The sequence below is a fragment of the Ascaphus truei genome, chromosome 15, assembly GCF_040206685.1.
Source record: "Ascaphus truei isolate aAscTru1 chromosome 15, aAscTru1.hap1, whole genome shotgun sequence".
Classification (NCBI taxonomy): domain Eukaryota; kingdom Metazoa; phylum Chordata; class Amphibia; order Anura; family Ascaphidae; genus Ascaphus; species Ascaphus truei.
The window spans coordinates 16634165-16655949 of record NC_134497.1 but is presented as its reverse complement, the minus strand read 5'-3'; the positions used below and the strand labels follow the sequence as shown (position 1 = coordinate 16655949).

At 44.4% G+C, this 21785-nt stretch overlaps 1 protein-coding gene across 2 annotated transcripts; it reads left to right on the top strand.

Annotated features, from left to right (window-relative positions):
• Positions 1 to 4334: 4334 nt before the first annotated feature.
• On the top strand, positions 4335 to 20083 carry LOC142466611 (protein-glutamine gamma-glutamyltransferase E-like). 2 transcript variants are annotated; one of them, XM_075571824.1, is made up of 5 exons: positions 4336 to 4489; positions 8007 to 8303; positions 9030 to 9190; positions 16188 to 16321; positions 19597 to 20083. In XM_075571824.1, the coding sequence occupies exons 2-5, from the start codon at positions 8057 to 8059 to the stop codon at positions 19748 to 19750; spliced, it is 696 nt and encodes a 231-aa protein (XP_075427939.1). In that variant the 5' UTR covers positions 4336 to 4489; positions 8007 to 8056; the 3' UTR covers positions 19751 to 20083. The 2 variants fall into 2 exon arrangements, with proteins under 2 accessions (XP_075427940.1, XP_075427939.1); XM_075571825.1 differs by lacking the exons at positions 16188 to 16321; positions 19597 to 20083 and adding an exon at positions 11373 to 11785 and having other exon boundaries at positions 4335 to 4489.
• The last annotated feature ends 1702 nt before the right edge of the window (positions 20084 to 21785 follow it).

The following is a 21785-nucleotide window of genomic DNA, read 5'->3' as shown; positions in this document are numbered from 1 at the left end:
ATGGAGCAACTAAGATTTATATATAGACGCCACCGCTGCAAGTTTCGGCAAAGTAGCCTCTTAGCACCAATATTTCGCCTTTGATACATAGAGCTCACGGTTTCATTGGCGTAGCATTTAATCCGGTTTATAATGATTCTTTCTTCTAAATCACAGACAGTGGCACTTACGTGATAGGTGGGTGATGGGATGTTCACGACTTATGGCAGGGGTGCGCAAAGTTTTTTTTTTTGTGCTCCCCCCCCCCCCCCCTTGTGTGGCGGCTCCAGAGCTCGCGCTCCCCCCCCCCCCTCCCCAGTGACCTGGCATCAAATGACCCCGACGGTCACGTGATGTGACATCACAGCATCATTTGATGCCGGGTTGTCATGGCGGCGTGACCAGAAGCAGGCTGAATCCCGGTAAGTTGAGGTTGCAGAGACATTGCGCGGTCCCTCGGCATTTCATTTAAGTGCCACGGGGAAGAGTGCCGGGCCTCTGCAACCGTCCGCGCCCCCCAGTTTGCGCACCGCTGACGTGTAATAGAACGACATTCTCATTTCTCCTTTGCCATACAGTAGCTATCTTGTGGTTTTCTCCCCACTCTTTAAATGTGGCAACTAATTCCACATGTTTCACTTAACTGAGCAAATAGTGTCGGTGACACTGTGCATTGTTAGGGACATGACTCTTTCCTCTACAATGCAGAACAATTTACATAAACTGAAATTACAGGTGGAGTTCAGGTTAATGTCCAATACATTCGTGGAACCCAATTTGAGCAGTAATAAATTATTTTACAGGTTTTCCTAGCACGTCACACACCAGAATCCACTTTGTATACGTCATGGTTTACTCCTCCTGAGATGGTACAAGTTTGGGCTGGTCACGGTTACCCCCCACAAACACCATAAGCCCAGAGGCAGAGGTTTGATGCATGTTACACAATAGAAAACACAACGCAGCCACTCCCGCAGGGCTGTACAATGGGGTTTGTGTTCTCCTTTATTGCAATATGTATGGTTTATCCAGTTAAACGGAAACATCAATTCCGATGTAAATACTATATATACTGTAGGCCTCCCTGGTGCACGGTTTCTGTAAGCCTTTGCGCCCACGGCTTTGTTATGCCAAGACGTGTGACTCATTCATTCTGTTGGGTTTGCAGTTGCTTGGGAGACCTTTTATGCCGAGTAAAAAATAAAGGCGTATCACAAATAGAGAAAAGCACAATTCATCACAACCTCCACACACAAACATACAGCTGTGAATCAGCAGGCATGGCCGGTGACAGCTGTCAGGCAGGTGCGAGTCACATAATGTAATCAGCAGGTGACAGCTCACCGACAGGTAAGTATCACATAACGTAATCAGCAGGCACAGCCGGTGACAGCCGTCAGGCAGATGACATAATGTCACACGCAATATTCCGCCTAAAGAATCGAATGTGTCGAATGGAGAACTACACAAGTTTCGGACAGTTACAGTCTTTATGTAATAATGCATTACGGAAATGATCTGAATGCAGAAATATGTCTGCATATAACAGATGTATGGTTACATGGTTACATAGAAGATGAGGTTGAAAAAAGACGTCCATCGAGTTCAAACTATGCTAAATTTAGACAGACACTTTTCCCTATATCCGTACTTACAGTATATTGATCCAGAGGAAGCAAACACAAACCCCCAGTGACACATCATCCAGTGATATCTCATAAGGGGGAAAAATAAATTCCTTCCTGATTCCAAATATTAGCAAATCAGATTACTCCCTGGATCAGGATCCTTCCCATGTTTACTTATTTGGTATATCCCTGTATAACTTTCCTTTCTAAAAAGATGTCCAACTTTTTTTGAAGATTCGAAATAGTGGGATTCCTGGCGCTACAACAGCATTTTACCCCTGTACATAGAATTGTCCACAGGCCTCCACAGTCCTCTTGGTAGTTGATGCAGGACAGAAACAAGGAAATTGCTACTGGCTGGCACCTTGATGATTGTCCTATTATCAAGTATACAAGGGAAAAGACACCACTGCACAGTACCAAGCACTGAGTTGCAATTCTATGGAACAGAAAAAAAATGCCTACTTACAAGAACATTTCTTGATGCATTCAGTTGAGAGAATCTGTTCTTTTGCCCGCGTCTTCTCCTCGACCTCACGAATCCCACGTGTTGTTGTCGCCACTTGATCAACCTCTTCAATTGGTTCCCCGCAGTATATGCTCCATGTGTCCCCAAGGAAAGAATGACAATAAAAGAGATAGTGCAGACTGCTAAAAAAAAAAAAAATTAAAATGACAGATAGCCAAGTACTCACTTACATGAACTTGGCTACAAATAAAACAATTTCAAAGTGCCGTCCGCAACATGTATGTCGGGTGTTGTGTGTACCGCAATGTACCACGAGCGCTCTCACTGCTCATAGTCCCTTTTTTTGAATATATCTATTGTATCTGCCATCACTGTCTCCATGGGTAATGGATCCAACACTGTAACTGCCCTTACTGTAAAGAACCCTTTCCTTTGTTGCTGGTGAAATCTCCTTCCTCCAACCCTAAGTGATGGCCCCGAGTCGTCTGTACTGCCATCGGGATGAATAGTTCTTTTGAATAGTTTTGCTCTATACTTATATATTTTATTTATTACTTTGTATTTGTTTATTTTTATTTGGGAAAGCGTATCCTACTGTTGTCCGATGGAAACCTGTCTCTGAGGTGGTCACTCCAGATAACCAAAAAGCCATGATTACACACGGGAACCGTGACTGAGATTGCTATTTACTTATCCATATGTAATAATAATAATAGCTTGTTCTTGTATAGCGCTGCTAGTTTTCTACGTAGCGCTTTACAGAGACATTTTGCAGGCACAGGTCCCTGCCCTGTGGAGCTTACAATCTATGTTTTTGGTGCCTGAGACACGGGGAGATAAAGTGACTTGCCCAAGGTCACAAGGAGCCGACACTGGGAATTGAACCAGGTTCTCCTGCTTCAAACTCAGCGCCAGTCAGTGTCCCTCCTCCTACACTCCTTATGTGTATATCTTCTCGTTTGATATATCCCTAGATGTGAGTGCGCTCCCGATCTCCTGCCTCGATATCTCTCTCCGGACTTATATAGAGTCCTTTAAGGAGCGGCACCCTTTCAGAGGACTGTCTAATATTATTATTTCCATTTTCATATTCACTTTCACACGTGTGATCACTTGATAATACAATACGGTATTTGCACTTGTTCCTTTGTTCTCACCAGAACAGATGCCGTCTAAAATAAGAGGTTAGTACTGAAGAAGGACCCTCATGGAGATTAATCCCCGCTATTAAATGTAATAGCGGCTTGATCTTGTGACTAGCTCTGCTATCTTCAAAACCACACCCCCTAAATGCTAAAAAGTATTGGGGGACAGCACCCCAGGCGATATTTTTTTTTAACTCCTAATGCCATTTTTAATGGGGTTTTTTTTATGTAATGATCATCCTTTGGTTGCTAAAGCAACCATTTAGAAAGTCATATTCTTTTCCTCTTTTGAAAGAGGCTCTCAACCACCTTTTTGAGCTCTGCCCTTTGGCAACAAAGTATCACAAACAGATCTGTAGCGGTGTTCCAAACAGCAGACTATCTATTACTCTGAAAGCTGTAACAATAATGTGTTACACTTAGTTAATAGAATGTTACATAGCAGCTGCAGCATTTCAGGGACTGCAGCATACAGCTAGGCCTTGATTATACCGGCAGCAGTGGGGGCGCGCGCTCCCTCAGGGCGATGTGCACTCCCTCAGTGCAATGCACACGCCCCAAAACCTGCAGTTCAGGCAGGAGGCATCAGGAGGCGACAGGGAGATGTGCCCATGACGCCACGTGAGCGGTTCACCCTCATTGGCCGCTCACGTGACGCAGCCGTCACTCCTGAAAATCAATTTTACAGATCGACTCTAAATTCGCGCGCTTGGCCGCCTGGGTGGAAACCGGATATTTGTTTTTGCCGGCTCGCGCTTCGGCGCTTTGGGTATAATCACGGCCTTAGAAGGCGGCCATTTCGTTAGGCACACAATCTGAATTTTCACATATTTAGAACAGGAGCACCAAACAATTGCCAACTTGGGTAAGAATGTCCAATGAATACATTGTCACATACTTTACATAGAAAAAGAAAACAAAAGGGGGGGGGGGGTGTCTAGGAGCTGCATTAAGGAAATGTAAGTTACTTAGTAATTGAAATCTTGCAATATTGTGGTAACATTGTTTATATTATAAAGGTTTAAAAAAAAAAGGGATTAATTCTAAATGCCTAAATAACCAAGAAGGGAGTGTATAGAAACAGCAGGCTCATCTAGATGTTCGGGAAATGATGGATAGTCATATAGTAGGGTTTCAAGTAAAACAGGGTGTGTTCCAGCTAAAAGAAATATATGTAGCCGTGACTCCTTGTATTAATTTTCCGGTGATTGAGCAGAGGACACCAGAGTCGACCTGATACCGGCGAGGAGTTTGATTTTGTTTTCCGCGTAAGTACTGACAAATGTTCGTTGTTTGGTCGCAGTTTAGCCTGCTTTTGCCTGCCAGCGTTGGGAAGATAGAAAGTGCTCCTGGTGAAAGAGCAGAGTTACCGTCGCACAGAGAGTGGAACCCGGTCCCAGCAGAAGGTAAAGGATGGCAGCTTATCCCTGGATGAGTCGAAATGTTGAAGGTATTTAGTATGGGCTTAACCGGTAGCAGACGGAGGAGAGAGGTCATAGCTGGGACGTCCTGTACAGCAAGTACTGGAGTGTTGCAACTTTTGTGTACACTATGGGATTGGGGTACCACTCTGGACCCCAAGATCAGTCTTTGGCTGACAGTACAAGACTATTATATTAATGCAGGTGTTCTCAACTCCAGGACCTCAAGAGCCCTCCCCCCCCCCCCCCCCCCCCAACAGGTCAGGTTTTTAAGATATCCCTGCTTCAGCACAGGTGGCTCAATCAGTTACTGCTTCAGCACAGGTGTCTCAATCAGTCACAGCTTCAGTACAGGTGGTTTAATCAGTCCCAGCTTCAGCACAGGTGGCTCAATCAGTGGCTCAGTCAACTGAGCCACTCATTGAGACACCCATGCTGAAGCAGGGATGTCCTTAAAACCTGACCTGTTGGGAGGGGGGGTTGAGGACTGCAGTTGAAACCCCCCCCCCCTTGTATTAAGGAGTGGGAAAAATACCAATGAATACTGCTCCCCCAAATAAATTATTAAGTAAAAGTCCAAATGTGCTTTTTAACAGTTTATTTCTGAAGAAATACAACCCAATCGTGCCCCATTCTCCACACGGAAACTTCTAGATGTAATTACTGAATCCATGGCACAACCTTTCATTAAGTGTTCACTTTGTCTCCCCTTTGGTGTTTATATTTATGTCAGAGCAAGTTTATATAACCCTGTGCACCTCTCATTTGCATGTCTGGTAACGAAGCCATATCTTGTAGGCCGCCGGATTTAAATACTCACCGTAGAATGTGTCAGATTTTGACGGTTTTCGGCGTTTGCCTGTTCTTACTTTGCGTCTTCGCTGGCGCGGTGGGGGAGGGGGAAACAAGGAACGCATGCCAACCATAAATAAAGGCACATTTTCCATTTTTTCCGTGGATTTTAACCGCGAGTGCACAATCAGCGTTGTGCGGTTTTCGGCTGGAAATGGAAATCCCCTCTCCCAGTACAATTTCCCTTATTTTGACACCCAGATTGACTCTGTAATGCTCATGTGTCAGAGAGAATACAATCTCCCCTTGTGTGCCGCCTCCTGACCCTGTGCAAACGTGTTCACATTTTGTCGACAGATGGCCAGGTTTTAATCTGGGAACAGCCATCTTTATTTTTAACTTGAAAAGATGCTGATATCTGTAATATCTCATTCATGGGATAAAAATGAACCATAATGCCCCAGTCCAGGCTGATTGCCAATGTTTTGACATTTTACTTCAAAAGATCTCTTTTTGCCCCTTTCGAACACAGTGTTTATTTTTTATTTTAAATCTGATGGTCCATTTAGGTGATTATATGTTTTTCATACTAAGGGTCCAGCTAGTTATAAATGCAGCTCTTCCCAGAGCCCAGAGCAAACTAAATGTTGCCATGGTAACCTCCAGGGTCACCAACAGCAACAGGTCGGGTTTTCAGGATATCCCCGCTTCAGCACAAGTGGCTCAATCAGTGGCTCTGTCGAAGACTGCCCCACCTATGCTGAAGCAGGGATAGCCTGAAAACCTGACTTGTTGGTGGCACATGAGGACTGGAGTTGGCCGGCCCCTGCAATAGCGATGAAGAAAATGGTTATCTTTTGTAAGAGCAGAACGTGCTGGAACGGGCAAGGAACTAACCTGTATATAAGAGTTAAACTCGCACACAATGGAGAGGGGATTCACCAAGACAACAAGGGTGAGACGCGAAAATCCTCTATGGTTTTCTTGATCTAAATAAAGAAGTGATATCTCAGCCTGAAGAGGCATCTCTTAGTGCGGAATTAAAGTCGGGCCCTTTAAATCTATAGAAATGATGAGTTCGTACTATTAGATGATTAGATTGTAAGCTCTTCGGAGCAGGGACTCCTTTTCTCAATGTTACTTTTATGTCTGAAACGCTTCTTCCCTTTGTGTTGTTTGTATTATTTGTTATTTATATTATTATGTCACGTGTATTACTGCTGTGACACGCTATGTACATTAATGGCGCTATATAAATAAAGACATACATACATACATACATACATACATACATACATGACAATTTGCCTTGTTTCTCTCGGGGGAAGAGATCCAAACCCCAGCTGTAGGGTAGGTATAGTTATTTAGTTGTTACCCCTTTATTCAGTGTGTTGGTTGTTTATTGTCCAAAAAAACAGGGGAGCAGGGGACGTGTCACTAATGGAGAAAAAAAAAAGAGAAAAAAACCCAACATAGAGCAGTATTGCAGAACACAGTAAGCCTTCAGTTAATCAGCAACCTCCAATGGTTGTACTCACGAATGGCAGGAAAATCAAGGGCATATCCCAAACTGTGGCAAGCGTGGGCGGTGATAAGCTCGGTACAGCAGAACTCAAGAGAAAAAGAAGGGTGACCAAAAAGAGTACAGATGGTACTTTAAAAAGTTTATAAAAGAACAGACCTCCCCTCCCCCCCCCTACGATTGCCTGCTTACATAGGGGCAGTCAGTAAAATCAATGTACGAAATTAGAGGTGCCACCGTGACTTCCGCTGCGTCCGCACTGGTCACTTCCGGGTTCCGGGATTCCCGATGACGCCGAAGCTGATTGTGGAAGATATTTGAAATGTATCTCCAGGGTTCTGAGTGGAGGAGTATATTTATCATCATCATCATTTTTTTTCTGAACCTCTCTGTTATTTAACTCCTGGGTTCATCCATTTTTACAATTATCAAGTGATTTATAAACATTTATCAAGTTTGTTATATTTAATAGACACATGATATATTTGTGTTTCACGATTCATGCACTTTTAATCACCTTAAAAGATTTAATTTAGTTACTCACTACATCATTGTTGAGCGTCACACTTCTTTTCTGTCTTGATTATTTATTGCATATGTGCTGCTCTTTTTTCCCTTTTTTCTCCACTTTTTCTGTTAAATGACAATATAGGAGAAATAGCTAAATCCTAACAACAAAAGTTCTCACCAGGATTTCAACTCCCAGAGAAATACTGACCTCATTTAACCATTTTTCAAAAAGTACCACAGCATTAATACTACGTATGCTGCGTACGCCGTGAACACTTCATTGGAAAAGTGCCTTAGAACGCAACATCCATATACTTTATAAAAACAAAAGTATTTTCGCTGCACAAACATGCACCATGGGTGTTATGTTCTCATTTTGACAAATGCACCTACTTCGGGGCAAGGAATAGGGGTTCCGGTCTCCTCTGGTTCCGGTTCCCTTCCCATAAGATTTCACCTATAGGAGCTGCGCTGCATTCGTATGACTTGGAACACACACAATCTGCCCAGTATGTGACCCATTGGTTTTCTGTGTTACAGGTCCCGCTGCAGACACATCAGTGGAGAAGTTACCGGTGTCTCTCTCAATCATGTCAACAATGATGACTCAAGTTTGCCAGTCAGTCTCCAATGAGACCCAAATATCTGGACAATTCAAGTTGACCGGCGTAAGCCTAGTTGGCAAAGATGTGAATCTTATCCTGGTGATAACAAACCCGACAAAGGGCTCGGTGACCCTAAATGTTAAAATCACCGCATTCTCCATCCTGTACACCAAGAAAGAAATGCACGAACTCTTGAATGAACACAGGACAATCTGCCTTAAAAGCAATGAAGGTAATACATTAAATTAAGGATGTCGGTACAGAATAGTGCAAATCTAGACAACAAAAGGTATACATGGATACACCAAATAAGTAAACATGGGAAGGATGTTGATCCAGGGTGTATTCTGATTGCCAATATTTGGAGTCAGGAAGGAATTTATTTTTCCCCTTATGAGATGTCATTAGATGATTGTCACTGTGGTTTTTTGTTTGCCTTCCTCTGGATCAATAAGTATGTATAGATATAGGATAAAGTATCTGTTGTCTAAATTTAGCAAAGGTTGAACTTGATGGACGTACGTCTTTTTTCAACCTCATCTACTATGTAACTATGTAACTACTATATAACTATGTAACTACTATGTACCTATGTAACTATGGACCTATGTAACTAAATTGAAAAATAGATTTTGTTTCAGACTTCTTGCATTTTGGGATAATGATCATTGGAATAAACATACAAGTTCTTTTAAAATCGTAAGAAAAATCGCTATGTATAGTTGCCTTCTATGAACTATTGTTTCTATTCATTAAACGGTATCAGAACCTGAAACAACCTCCTGTTCCCTTGGTATAGTATAGTATAGTATTGCTATGTTACGCGTAAATGAAACATTGTGATTTAACCGAAATCATTTGCCCACAAAGCAGATTTCAATTGGCGAGAGACGTTGTTGGAATAGTTTCAATCTGAGTCATGTTTTCCTGTCAATCGCCCTTTCTCTTCTCCCTACAGAGAAGGAGATGCCGGTCAGCATAACGTATGCCCAATATGAAGATCTCCTGACGGCAGATAACGCGATCGAGGTGAAGGCGGTCTGTTGCTATGGAAAAAACAATGATTGCGCGCTTGTAGAAACCAGCATTGTACTGGAGAACCCCAAAGTGGAGATCAAGGTAGCGCTTCAAATATCTATGTAACAGTTGTCACATTGTTCCAAAGTGAGATGTTGGCTGGACTCGGATGGGGTTGTAATGTGCCTTCCAGCTCACAAGGCCGAGGCCATACTAGGCGCGCATGGCGTCAGGCGCGCCTGCCGCAGAGACGATTTGTGGCCTAGGGGGAGACGCGACGGGGAGGCGTGGCCGTGACATCATGGAGCTGGTTTGCCCTCATTGGCTGAACCACTCACGTGATCCAGCCGTCGTGCGGCAAAATTAAATATTTTGTCAGGTGGAAAATCGGCCGCTCACGCGCCCTCTATGGCCATCCTCGTTGAGGTAAGGCCCTTTGTAGCGCTCTCACCATGGCCGCGGCCTAATGGTGGAAGGCTGCGTAGTATATGTGGCCCTGTGTCAGAGCTGAGGCTGTTATCAAAGCCTGATCCATATAAGAAAATCCCGGAAGCGGTTCAGATTTCCAGGTCTCGCACACCAATGAGACCAAATAATCTGTGTGAAGTTGTTCTTTCTGGGGCCGGGTGGCTGTTAGGTGTGGGGAGAAATTGGTTCTCTACAATGAAGATAGAAGAATCTTTTTAGCCTTTTTTGTATCAGTCGCGTTTTCTAGGAAAATTATTCCCCGCACAAAATCTTAAATGGGGAAGCGCGTGATAATATATCCCTCACTGCCCCCCGGCAACAGGCTGGAAGAGAGCGACAGATACATAGACGGCACTCTACAGAAGTAACTGTCACGATAGCTTATGACAGGCTGTAATTTACACCAAATATCTGGGTTTGAACTGGACGAGGCTTAGATATAATAAAGTATATTTATTCCTTTGGATAGGTGAACACACAATATAGTACAGTAACAGACAAGATATAGCACTTACTTTGGGGAATGGGGAATGAGAAGTATGTTGCATAGCATTTCTCCAGCAATCAAGATGGTATAGAAGACAATGGATATAGGGTGGACAACAGTTTATAAACCTTTTGTAACCCTATCCTTAACATTAAGTACAGGTGATTGGTTTTCAATTATCTGTAGCCACTCTCTAACGTGGGAACACATTTTGATACCTGCCCCCCCAGCTAGTTGGCACAGGCGCATTAGAACTCTGGGGTCTCATTTCTGCAGCCCCACATTTGCATCAGGAATGCCAGCCAGTCTACCAGTTGGGATTTCTGGCAGGATACTCTTTGTTGTAAGGTGTTAAATGGGACACTTACAGACTGTTCTGGTTTGAGTCATCTCCGCCCTCAGGTAAACAGTGAGGGTGACAAAATCCTTTGAACAATACTTAAGTCCTAGACATTGGGTTGCCTATCGGACCATATGCTGCCCTGGTATGCAAAGGAATTTCCTCTGGGTTCTGTCCTTACTTTGGGACACAGTATTAAAGATAAAACACAAACATATTAAAATATCCGGTTCCGTTGGGTCCAGCGGGTCCAAACTTCCCAGTTCTCAATGCCGGAACTGGGACACCCTATGGTCCAATTTGCGACTTGCTACGACCGTCGGAACCGGAGTTACACAAATACACTTTAAACCGTTTCTCATTTTAATACAAAAAACTCAGCTGTAAATTAAATCACGGTTTTTCACTAAATCCCCATTGAAAACAACGGGCTTCGCCGCCATAGACTTTCAATGGCAAACCGCCACCATTGGTGGCTATGGGAATCCGCCGCCATAGACTTTCAACGGGGCAACGCCGCCGTTGAAGTCAATGGGGTTTTTCCGCCATAGCCGGTCAATGGAAATTGGCCGCCATTGAAGTCTATGTGAAAAGTCCCGAACTTTCAAGGGGGTCCATACTCCGTTGGGTTGGTCCAAGAGGGTCAAGGATGGTTCTGCAGCGATGCCGGAGCAGTGACTACAGGTACCCCAAACCCTGGCCCTCTGGACCCTCCGGAACCAGAGATATGGATTCATAAATTTCAGCTTTTCACACTTAGTCGTTTTCTTGAGCTGTTTCTGCCGCCGCCATTGGAACCTATGGCGCGACACGCTCTTCTCAGTTCGACCCTTCTCGGGAGTCCAGGATTCGGGGACCCGGTTGTGGTCGAGTGGGGGGAGGCCTAGGAACTAGGGGCAAAAATAATTTTATTTCTAGGTGCTCTAGAACTGTAGATTCCCACGCCACTTAACGTTGAACTTGACTAAAGTGATTTAACTCTTTTAAAGGACATTGTATCCGCTTTGCGGTTTTGCGGTTTGGACGGCAGCCAACTCGTTCCTGGAAAGTGCCGTCGAGGAATCTCCATTGAAGTCAATGGGCCCATTGACTTACAATGGGAAACCGCCGCTCCTCCTCTCGGACGCCACCTGCTGGTCTTCACAGGAAACAGAACCAAAACAGCAAGATTCGCCATTAGAATGCATTGAGCTCTAATGGCGGCCTATGGGACCCTGCAAAATGGTGCCTGAAAAGGCGGGAAAATTACACAAAGGGCTATAATCACTAAAGAACTATTAACCCTTGTACTCCCGGATGGATCCTAGTGTGTGTGTGATGCAGACACTGATATAACAATAAAACATGGGAACAGGGGAATATACATTTTCATGTTATAACAAGGGTTAAATCACATTTCTGGACCTCAGCCCAGTTAACCCCTTGTCTCCCTGGTGAGGTCAGGGGATAGCCAAATGGGGTGCAACCCCTTTATACCGGGCCACCCCCTTTCTCCCTCTACAGTAACCAAGAAATTTTCTCTGTTGGCAAATGTTAGGCCGTGTCCGGGGAGAAACTGAGCTGGCGTGCGCGCTCATGCTCAGCGCGATCAAAGACGTTGCGACAATGTGTTTGTCCTGAGTTACCGCGCTCAGCTGCTTTCCGAGACAAATTCTTTTGGATTACCCTGGTCACATGCGCGGTTCAGCCAATGAGGGCTAACCTCTCACGTGACGTCACGGGCATGGCTCCGGTTCGCGCCACCCCCCCCCGCGCAACTACACGGAAACACTAAGCCTCTCCTGCTCTCACGGCACGGCACTTGAGCGAGAGCGCGCTCACTGTCAGCTTGGATGAGGCCTGTCTTGCTGCGCTCCTCCCTGTCTCGGATCTCCCTCTGCCTTCCCCGCCTCTGGCCTCCCTCAGAACGCGGGGTCCGGCGGGCTCACGATCAGGCCCACGTCCGTTGTTCTGGACCAGGAGTTACTATACTTCCTCCTCCGGGAGACTCTGACTGCTGTACGGCATGAGTGGCCCCTCCTGATTGTCAGTGCCGGAACGGCGGTGGTAGATGAGTGTTTTTTTAAACAGCGGGTTGTTTGCATGAGCCGCGGGAGAGGAGATGGAAAGGGCTCGGTGTTCTCTGCTGGGCCTGGAGCCAGCCACGTATGGTTATATTTTCTGTGGTAGTTCAATTTTTGGAAGGTAGCAGAGGCCTAAAATTATGGACACCTCGGAGTGTAAGGCCTACCTCGCTGCCAGGTCAGCTAGGCCACAGCAGGGTCAGGGCAGACATCAAATCTGTTTATGGATGGCTTCAGCAAGCTAGGGCCATAGAGCGGGGCACCCCGGCAAGGGCCCCGAGCTATGATCAGCCATGCCGGCCTTCTGGTTAGGCCTCAGTGATTTTGTAAAACCGCAGATTGGTCTCTAATGTTATCGAAATTTCCTGATTTTGGTGTTCAGTTCCTTATGACGCACTTTCAAAGAAAATGTTGTTTTTTATGCCTTTTCTAGACTAAATCTGGTGGATGGCAGAAGATTAAATGTCTTGCACTGCAGAGCACTGGATTAGCACAGCCATCTTGCAGAGCACCAGCATAATACAGCCATCTTGCTGAGCACCAGTTTATCGAAGCCATATTGCAGAGCACCAGCATAGCGCAGCCATCTTGCCGAGCACCTGGTTAGCACACCCATCTTGCAGAGCACAAGTTTAGCACAGCCATCTTGCAGAGCACCAGCATAGCGCAGCCATCTTGCAGAGCACCAGCATAGCGCAGCCATCTTGCAGAGCACCAGGCCACGCCCTGCACATTACTGTATTTTAAATACCAGGCTACCTACAAAATAACTTTAGCTAATCTAGTCAATGAGATCTACTAAAAATATAATAATAATTAAAAAAAAAAACAAAGATCCCACCCAAACATCTGCTTTTTTTAAGCAAATATCTTCAGTTCTCTTACCAGTGTCTCCAACCCTCTTACCAGTGTCTCCAGCCATCTTACCAGTGTCTCCAGCCCTCTTACCAATGTCTCCAGCCCTCTTACCAGTCTCTCTAGTCCTCTTAACAGTGTCTCTAATCCTCTTACCAGTGTCTCTAGTCCTCTTACCAGTGTCTCCACCCATCTTACCAGTGTCTCCACCCATTTTACCAGTGTCTCCACCCATCTTACCAGTGTCTCCACCCATCTTACCAGTGTCTCCACCCATCTTACCAGTGTCTCCAGTCTTCTTACCAGTGTCTCCAGTCTTCTTACCAGTGTCTCCAGTCTTCTAACCAGTGTCTCCAGTCTTCTTACCAGTGTCTCCAGTCAAATTACCAGTGTCTCCAGACTTCTTACCAGTGTCTCCAGTCTTTTTACCAGTGTCTCCAGTCTTCTTACCAGTGTCTCCAGTATTCTTACCAGTGTCTCCAGTCTTCTTACCAGTGTCTCTAGTCCTCTTACCAGTGTCTCCAGCCATCTTAACAGTGTCTCTAGTCCTCTTACCAGTGTCTCCAGTCCTCTTACCAGTGTCTCTAGTCCTCTTACCAGTGTCTCTAGTCCTCTTACCAGTGTCTCTAGTCCTCTTACCAGTGTCTCTAGTCCTCTTACCAGTGTCTCTAGTCCTCTTACCAGTGTCTCTAGTCCTCTTACCAGTGTCTCCAGCCATTTTACCAGTGTCTCCACCCATCTTATTTCCTAACATCTTCTTACTTATTCATTAAAAGACCCTTTCAATGCTGAGATGTGCAAAGCACCGGTGTCACAGGCATTCCAACAGACTTGCGGTGGGGACCTCCCTCAGGTGCGAACAAAAAAACAATGACACTGGTAATGTCACAATGGCCACTAGGCTGGCGACGAGAGATGGGCAAAACTGTCAAAATCCTTTTCCTTGAATATCCTGCGCTTTCCCTGCCACATCTGTTCCGCGGTGTAAAATCCATCAACGGATTTTTGCAACTTCGATCTGTACGGATTATTTAACATCCCCCTATACGGCTCGGTTGTGAGGCTTTCCATTCACCCCGTCGGCGGGATCAACGTAAATCCGTTCGGCGGGTTGTGTTTATTTCTAATCCATCGTATGCCAAGAAAAAAAAAGGACAACTAATAATGATAAAGAATCGCGTGTGCAGCATGATGGCCCAGAGCCCTGAGCCCACTTTAGTACATGAAAGGCAGTCCAGACAATGACAGCTGGATATCATTATTTATGAATAATGCCTGCCTTCTGGTAATGGTTTAATGTTAGAGCTGGGTGGCGTGGCACCTGTGTTGCGTCAACAACACATACAGTATACGTTTGTACACTAGAGTCATTTGGAATGACTGTTGTCACTGAGCATTACAGCAGCGCCCTTTGTCACTCGCCAATAGTATACAAGTAGATCATTAGCAATTACTAGGATAGCTTGTTATCCCTGACTGTCGTTGACAAAAACTGTCAAAATGACTCTGAAAATGCACTGGAGCTGGAAGCTTATTAGCTTATCCTTGGGAGGATTGTTGAAAACTTTGTCTTATAATAATAGTATAACTGCTGCAGTGCTCTCTATATATATTACAGTGAATAATAAACTACAATCAGAGACATAATAATCACATGTGCAGCATGATGGCCCAGAGCCCTGAGCCCCCTTCCCCGAAAGAAATACAAAAAAATGTTATGAAGTAAATATTTTGTTTTACTTTTTAAACTATAATATAATAGTATAATATTAGAATACAACGTCAGCACCACACCCACCCCCAGCTAAACCGTGCAACAAATGGCCTCAGCTTGAGGTTGCACCTCTATTTATAGTCCTCAGATCTCCATCTGTGGATTACAGATTTTGATTAGAATTATTAATCCGCCCGCGGACATGTCCGTAAAAAGAAAATTAAAATCCGGAAAAAACGAATCGCTTTTTTGGAGATTGATCCGCGGGGAAATCTGCGGACCAAATGAGGTGGGATCGAAATCCGGAAAAATAATCGGCCCATCTCTACTGTCGGCTAGAGGTCACCCTAAAGGTCGGCTGTACAATGCTATACAAGTAAACTGAAGTGAATGTGGTAACAGCTACCACTGCGAATGATACCATCTACAATACTGTTCTACTAAAAGACTACTTTTAGACCTACTGCTCTACTAAAAGAGTGATTCACCTATAAAGGTGGTAATTCAATATACTCAAATTTATCGCCCCAAAACTCCCCCTGAAGTCATGCATCGGTGTTTATAGATTTAGCCCCTAACTCCATACAAGGTCTTCAGAGATGTACCCCCCTGTCCACCTCTCCCCTGCTGCAGGCCTTGCTTCTCTGAGTTACATTACCGCTCCAAGTCTTTCTTACTGAGTGTACCCCTCAATCTACCAGTGAGTACAGATGTCGCTAGCTTCATTCTTCCCACCGGTGAGATACGTTGCGATACATTGCGATATGGCATGATAAGTTGGGATACGTCGCGATAAGCCGGGATTTTCTGAACCAGCACTGCCGCCATATCCTATGGAAACTCTGTGATATTCTGAGTAGCCACCAGGGACAGCGAGGCTGCTGACATCGGCTAGCGCCCTAGCAACTGGTGACTTTCTTCACTATTCCTAGAAGCCACCCAGGCCCTCTGACGTTGGGTATGAGTGTTGGAAAACCGCGCACGATCTGCCCTTGTCTCCCAGTCAATTCTCTGTCATCTTTCTGGGCACAACTCTATAGATTTATCTATGGAGATAACAAGAATAGCTCGTTACATCGTTGTTGGGTAGTGGAAATAAGTGATAGTTACATATGTATTCCTTTTATTCGCTGTGACATTGTGCTAATTTATTATTATTATTATTTCTATAGATTCGGGGACAGGCCAAAGAGAACAGGCCTCTCACGGCAGAGATCATTTTCACAAATCCCCTTTCCAAAGAAGTGACTGACGTAGTGGTCACGGCAGAAGGCAGCGGGTTGATCAAGAACCCGGTCACGATAAAGTAAGTAGGGGTGTCTGAGCTAAACATTGGCATTATAAGCACACTCAAGTGGTATTTTACCGGGGGCACATATTTGGCACAGTTACAGTCTGGTTACATTACTGAAAGGAGTATACTTGTATTTTTTTTTTTATAATTACAGCTCAACCCCGTTATAGCGCGATCCATTACAACGCGGATCCGCTTATAACGCGATGCCAGCGTGGCTCCCAATTTTTGTATTTATGAATACTTTACAACCCGATTATTGGCGTCTTAAATACTTTATTGTACAATGCATACAATTTTACATTCTTTCTAACGCGATCCGCTTATAACGCAATGTGATTCTTTGGACCCCAAGCATAGCGTTATAAGGGGGTTGAGCTGTATTGTTATTTTTAGGAACTTAAACTCAACTGTTTACTTTATTGTGAATTTCAAAACCTATCCAAGCTCTTCTTGGGTATTCTCACGGGTGTTTGCCATTGTAATCTCAATAGTGGCGTTTTTAGTCCATGGTTTTAGATTTAAATAGCTTTGAAAACAAAAAATCGGTGCTCATATCACATACAGGTAACATGTACGTTAGCCCAGGGGTTCCCAACTCCAGTCCTCAAGACCACCCAATAGGTCAGCTTTTCAGGATATCCCTGCTTCAGCTCACGTGGCTCAGTCTTCGACTGCACCCCCTGTCTTGGGAACCCCTGGGTTAGCCGTATTGCTGTAACATAGATTGCGCCTCCCTCAGCTTTTCAGTATTTCCTCATTTGCATCATTATAGGACTTTGGACAGCGGGGTTCTAATATTATTATGGTGAGATACATTCACTGTCACGTTCCTTGTCATGTTCTCTCCTGTTCTGGCATCACCGAAATGTGTCAAATAGTTTCATTCTCAGAAAGAGAAACGGACCAGGAAAGTGTTTTTTTTTTATTTCAAATGTTTTTATTATTTTGGTGAAAACAACAAAGGAGTTATATGAAGTTATCTATACTACAGCCCAGTAAACGCCACTTTTAACATTTTTTCTTTTTCAAACTTCTGGAAACATACAGTGATATTAGATCAAAATAATTTTCGGGGAAAAAAAAAAAGTTAGAACTTATTTGTGCCATTTTCTCCTATTCAATTTGTTCTTGTGATTTGCGTATTTTTCCTCTATTAAATTAAACATGGATGATATTATAAAAAGAAAGGAAGTAAGAAAGGACAGAGGAGAGGGGAAGAAGAGAGAGGGGAGAAAAAAATTGGGGGGGGGAAAGGGCTCAGATAGTAGGGGAGTGGGGAAAGTGTTTTTTAAGCTTCACACAGGCAAAAAAAATAGTGTTTAATTCACTTGGGTGACGCTAAAAACATTATGCGGGGCCCATTAAGGATGAGTAATTACACTTTATAATTATGTTGGGTAGAGTAAGAAAGAAGACATTAATATAAACAAGTTATCATGGGAGACGTTTCTGAGTGTAATTGTCACGAGGTGGCAGTGCGGTAATGAAAGATGACAATGTATCCATTACTACAGATCAGCGTGTATTCATGACTTACTCATGCCTTGAGCCGGACCCCTCCCTGAGTCCCAAAGAACCACCCCAGACGACTTGTTGGGAGGATAAGCTGATCACAGCTTTATTATAACAACATCATGTTAAATAGTAGTATCTTTAACACAACAATTATCCATAGTATGGTCCCAGCCAGATTACCCCATAACTATTAACCAAGAGCTCGAGGGATACCCTCAGCTCGTGCCCACATTACCACTTACTTCCCAGGCCACATGGCACAAAACACACCCTACGGGAGGACACCACACTTCCGGCGCCCGAGCTGGGAATGGAACCACCTTCTCCAAACTTAGGTCAGGCACCTCACCATCAGGAGCCAATACTGACCGAGTCTCCCCCGCCCACCCCTACACCCGCCTTAGATCCCCAAGGATGTTACATCCACATCATATGTGACACTTAATATGTTACACCGCCAATGGGCAGTCTCATTACACAGGATGTGCAGTCTCATTGGCTGTTCCTGGGTGAGTGACAGGCCGATCAGCCTATCAGAAGGGGAATGATGTGCATCATGACAGTCTGCCTCCGGGTGAGCGACAGGCCGTTCACCTAATCACAGAGGGATGTGCAGACATCCTTAGGGAAATAGATAGATAGATAGATAGATAGATAGATAGATAGATAGATAGATAGATACAGATAGATAGATAGATAGATAGATACAGATAGATAGATAGATAGATAGATAGATAGATAGATAGATAGATAGATAGATAGATAGATAGATAGATAGATAGATAGATAGATAGATAGATATTAGATAGATATTAGATAGATATTAGATAGATAGATAGATAGATAGATAGAAAGATAGATAGATAGATAGATACACAGATAGATAGATACACAGATAGATAGATAGATAGATAGATAGATAGATAGATAGATAGATAGATAGATAGATAGATAGATAGATAGATAGATACACAGATAGATAGATAGATACACAGATAGATAGATAGATATTAGATAGATAGATAGATAGATAGATAGATAGATAGATAGATAGATAGATAGATAGATAGATAGATAGATAGATAGATATTAGATAGATAGATAGATAGATAGATAGATAGATAGATAGATAGATAGATAGATAGATAGATAGATAGATATGCTGAAAAACGAAAAGATTCATTTTTCCTGAACACGGTATAGATTTCTCCCTATAGAATTTCATATCGCTTTTCATTGTTATCCATTCATTTTTTTGGCCTGAAATTAGGTATTAAAGCAGCAGAACATGGGTTTTTTTTTAAATTAGGTTGGAGGCAGGGGGGGTCTCCGGAGCAGAACGGTGTTAATTTCAGCTCCCGGGACCCTCTGCTCCCATAGATACTTACCTCCATAGGGGGCGCCAGTAACAGTTCCAAAGTTTTTAAGGTCCTCTTCATGTGGGTTATTAGGAAGCCAGAATAGATGACATCACAGTCGGTCAGCGTGACGCGGGAGCTTTAAATCCGCCATTTCGTGAGGCCCACAAAGCCCAGCCAGAGCTGCTACCGGTTCCCCCTTCGGCGGTAATTATTTTGGTAAGCAGGGGGTCCGCGGTCCTGCTTCGAACCTGTGGGGGATTTTTAAAGGAACGCAGGAATTGCTGCTTTAATAAGTGTGTCCTACAGTACTCCTTGTAGGTGGAACCAGAAGAAACCCATATGTGTCCCGTCTTTGGTGTTTTTATTGTTCCCGGATATAACTAATGAATGTTGCATTCCTGATTTCAGGTGTGGCAACGTACAGCCCCAGGAGACGGTCAGAATCCCTGTATATCTCACCCCATACAAGTCCGGCAAGAAGCATCTACTCATCGACCTGACGTGCAACAAGTTTAGCAATGTCAAGGCGTATCTGGCGATAGAAGTGCAAAGCGCAGAATAATTTGTTCACTTCTAACCGCTGCACGTATAACACGCATCCCTTTTTATTTGTATAAACGAGCTTGTCCTGTGACCTGTCATTAATGAAGCACGCCGGGGTTTACATTCACACCAAGTGCACATGCAACTCTGGGGTTGCGTTGCCTTTGGGTTTCCAGCCATGTGCGGCGCTATATAGCTGAGATTCAGTGGAGTATCACGACTCAACGGGAAGGTTTGTGTGTTGTGAACACGGACTGAAGTCGTGTGTGTTGTACAAATGTTTCTGCTGCTTTTCCTGTGTATATTATGCTAAGTTATTGGATACATTAATAAAATGCTTCGCAGCATTGTACATCTGCTGTCTTTATTGGCCACCATGGGGTAAAGCAGGGGTGCGCAAACTGGGGGGCCTGGGGGTGCAAGATTTTACTGGGGGGGGGGGGGCCCAGCGGTTGAAGAAACCTCACGCTCTTCCCCAAGGCATTTAAATTAATTGCCGGGGGGGGGGGGGGACTCTGCAACTCAACTTACCAAGATTCTGAGGCTTGGTGTGACGCCTCGCCATGGCAACGCGGCGTGAAATGACGCCGCAGGTCATGTGACGTCACATCACATGACCCACGCGGCGTCATTTGACACTGGCAAAAAAAGTAAGGGGGGCGCAAGCACGGGGGGGGGGAGGTGGCAGGGGGCGCAGCTCCAAAAGTTTGCGCAGCCGTGTGGTAGGCTATAAGAATGTGTGTTTGAACCACACGGGACCGATTTGAACTGGGGGTACACTGTGTTTCTATAACAAGCACTGGACGCCTTTTGGTATATGACATTTAAAATGCAATAAATATGGTTACTGAGCTCTTATTGAACGTTTGCAGAGATTGCCCTCATTTTTGGAGCTGTTTTGTTAAATTGACTTTTGTCTAATTTTGTATTTTTTTCTTGTTAGAATTGGGAGCTGAGGACCGCTTACACCCTTACATTAATTGTGGTGGCGCCGTTGTTATTGGGGTGTAGTGGTACGGTTTGGGGGGGAGGGGGGGTTTAAATGTTCACTTATAGTGCCCCGCGGGAAGGTGAGAGGGAAAACTTGTAAATCTTTTCACACACACACGTGCACACGAGGAAGTGTGTACGTGATACTCTACACGAGCCTTCGCCAACCTAAGATTTGGTTTCACCAAGCCTGCTGATTGCATTTTGTTCACCATGCAGGGCTATCTTTGTTTGGGAATTCACCAGTTTACTGAAAAAGACCATAACCATTCTGTCAAACCTATACAAAACATGTTTCTCTAAAGGATCGGTGCTCTTAAAGCTGTTTCCCTTATCTCTTTTTATGTACGTGACAAAAAAAACCTACTCTGGCCTGAAATATGTGCTATACTTTATTTCAGGGGTGTGCAGTCTTTCCCTGCTGGGCCCCCCACTACCTGCTTCCTTCCCTGCTCGCTTCCCCCCCCTTACCTTCTCTCTGGCTCGCCGAGTGGGGTCACGTGATGTCATGACCCCGCGGCGTCATTTGATGCCGCGTCTCCGAAGACAAGCTAAGTGAAGTTGCAGAGGCCTCACGCTATCCATCGGCATTAATTTAGATGCCTTGGGGGGAAAAGTGCGGGTCCTCTGCAACCGCCGAGCCCACCCTAAACAATCTTACTTCACCCCTGGGTGTCGCGCCCCCCAGTTTGCGCACCCCGGCTTTATTTCATTGACAACATACACTCCTTTTCTTGGCGCAATCTCCTCTCTCAACGGGAAGAGTGAGCTGTTAGTTCTTGGGGATTTCAACCTGAATTGGCTTGACCCTAAAAACAACAACATCTGGACACAATTCAAATCACTAAATTGAACCAAACTAATTTCCCAATCCACAAGGACAACACGAAAATCTCACAACCATTCCTTGCTAGACTGGATTCTCTCCACTAGACCCAGCAGAATCCAATCCTCTGGTACACAACCTGATGTTTTCAGTGACAATGCAATAGTGTACTGTGTAAGGAAAATCAGACCACCCCAATCAAGCCCTAAAGCTCGACTCACTAGAACATTTAACCCAA

Coding starts and splice junctions, on each gene's coding strand:
- LOC142466611 (XM_075571824.1), top strand. CDS start 8,057: ATGTCAACAATGATGACTCAAGTTTGCCAGTCAGTCTCCAATGAGACC. Junction 8,304..9,029: donor CTGCCTTAAAAGCAATGAAG/GTAATACATTAA, acceptor TTCTCCCTACAG/AGAAGGAGATGCCGGTCAGC. Junction 9,191..16,187: donor ACCCCAAAGTGGAGATCAAG/GTAGCGCTTCAA, acceptor TTATTTCTATAG/ATTCGGGGACAGGCCAAAGA.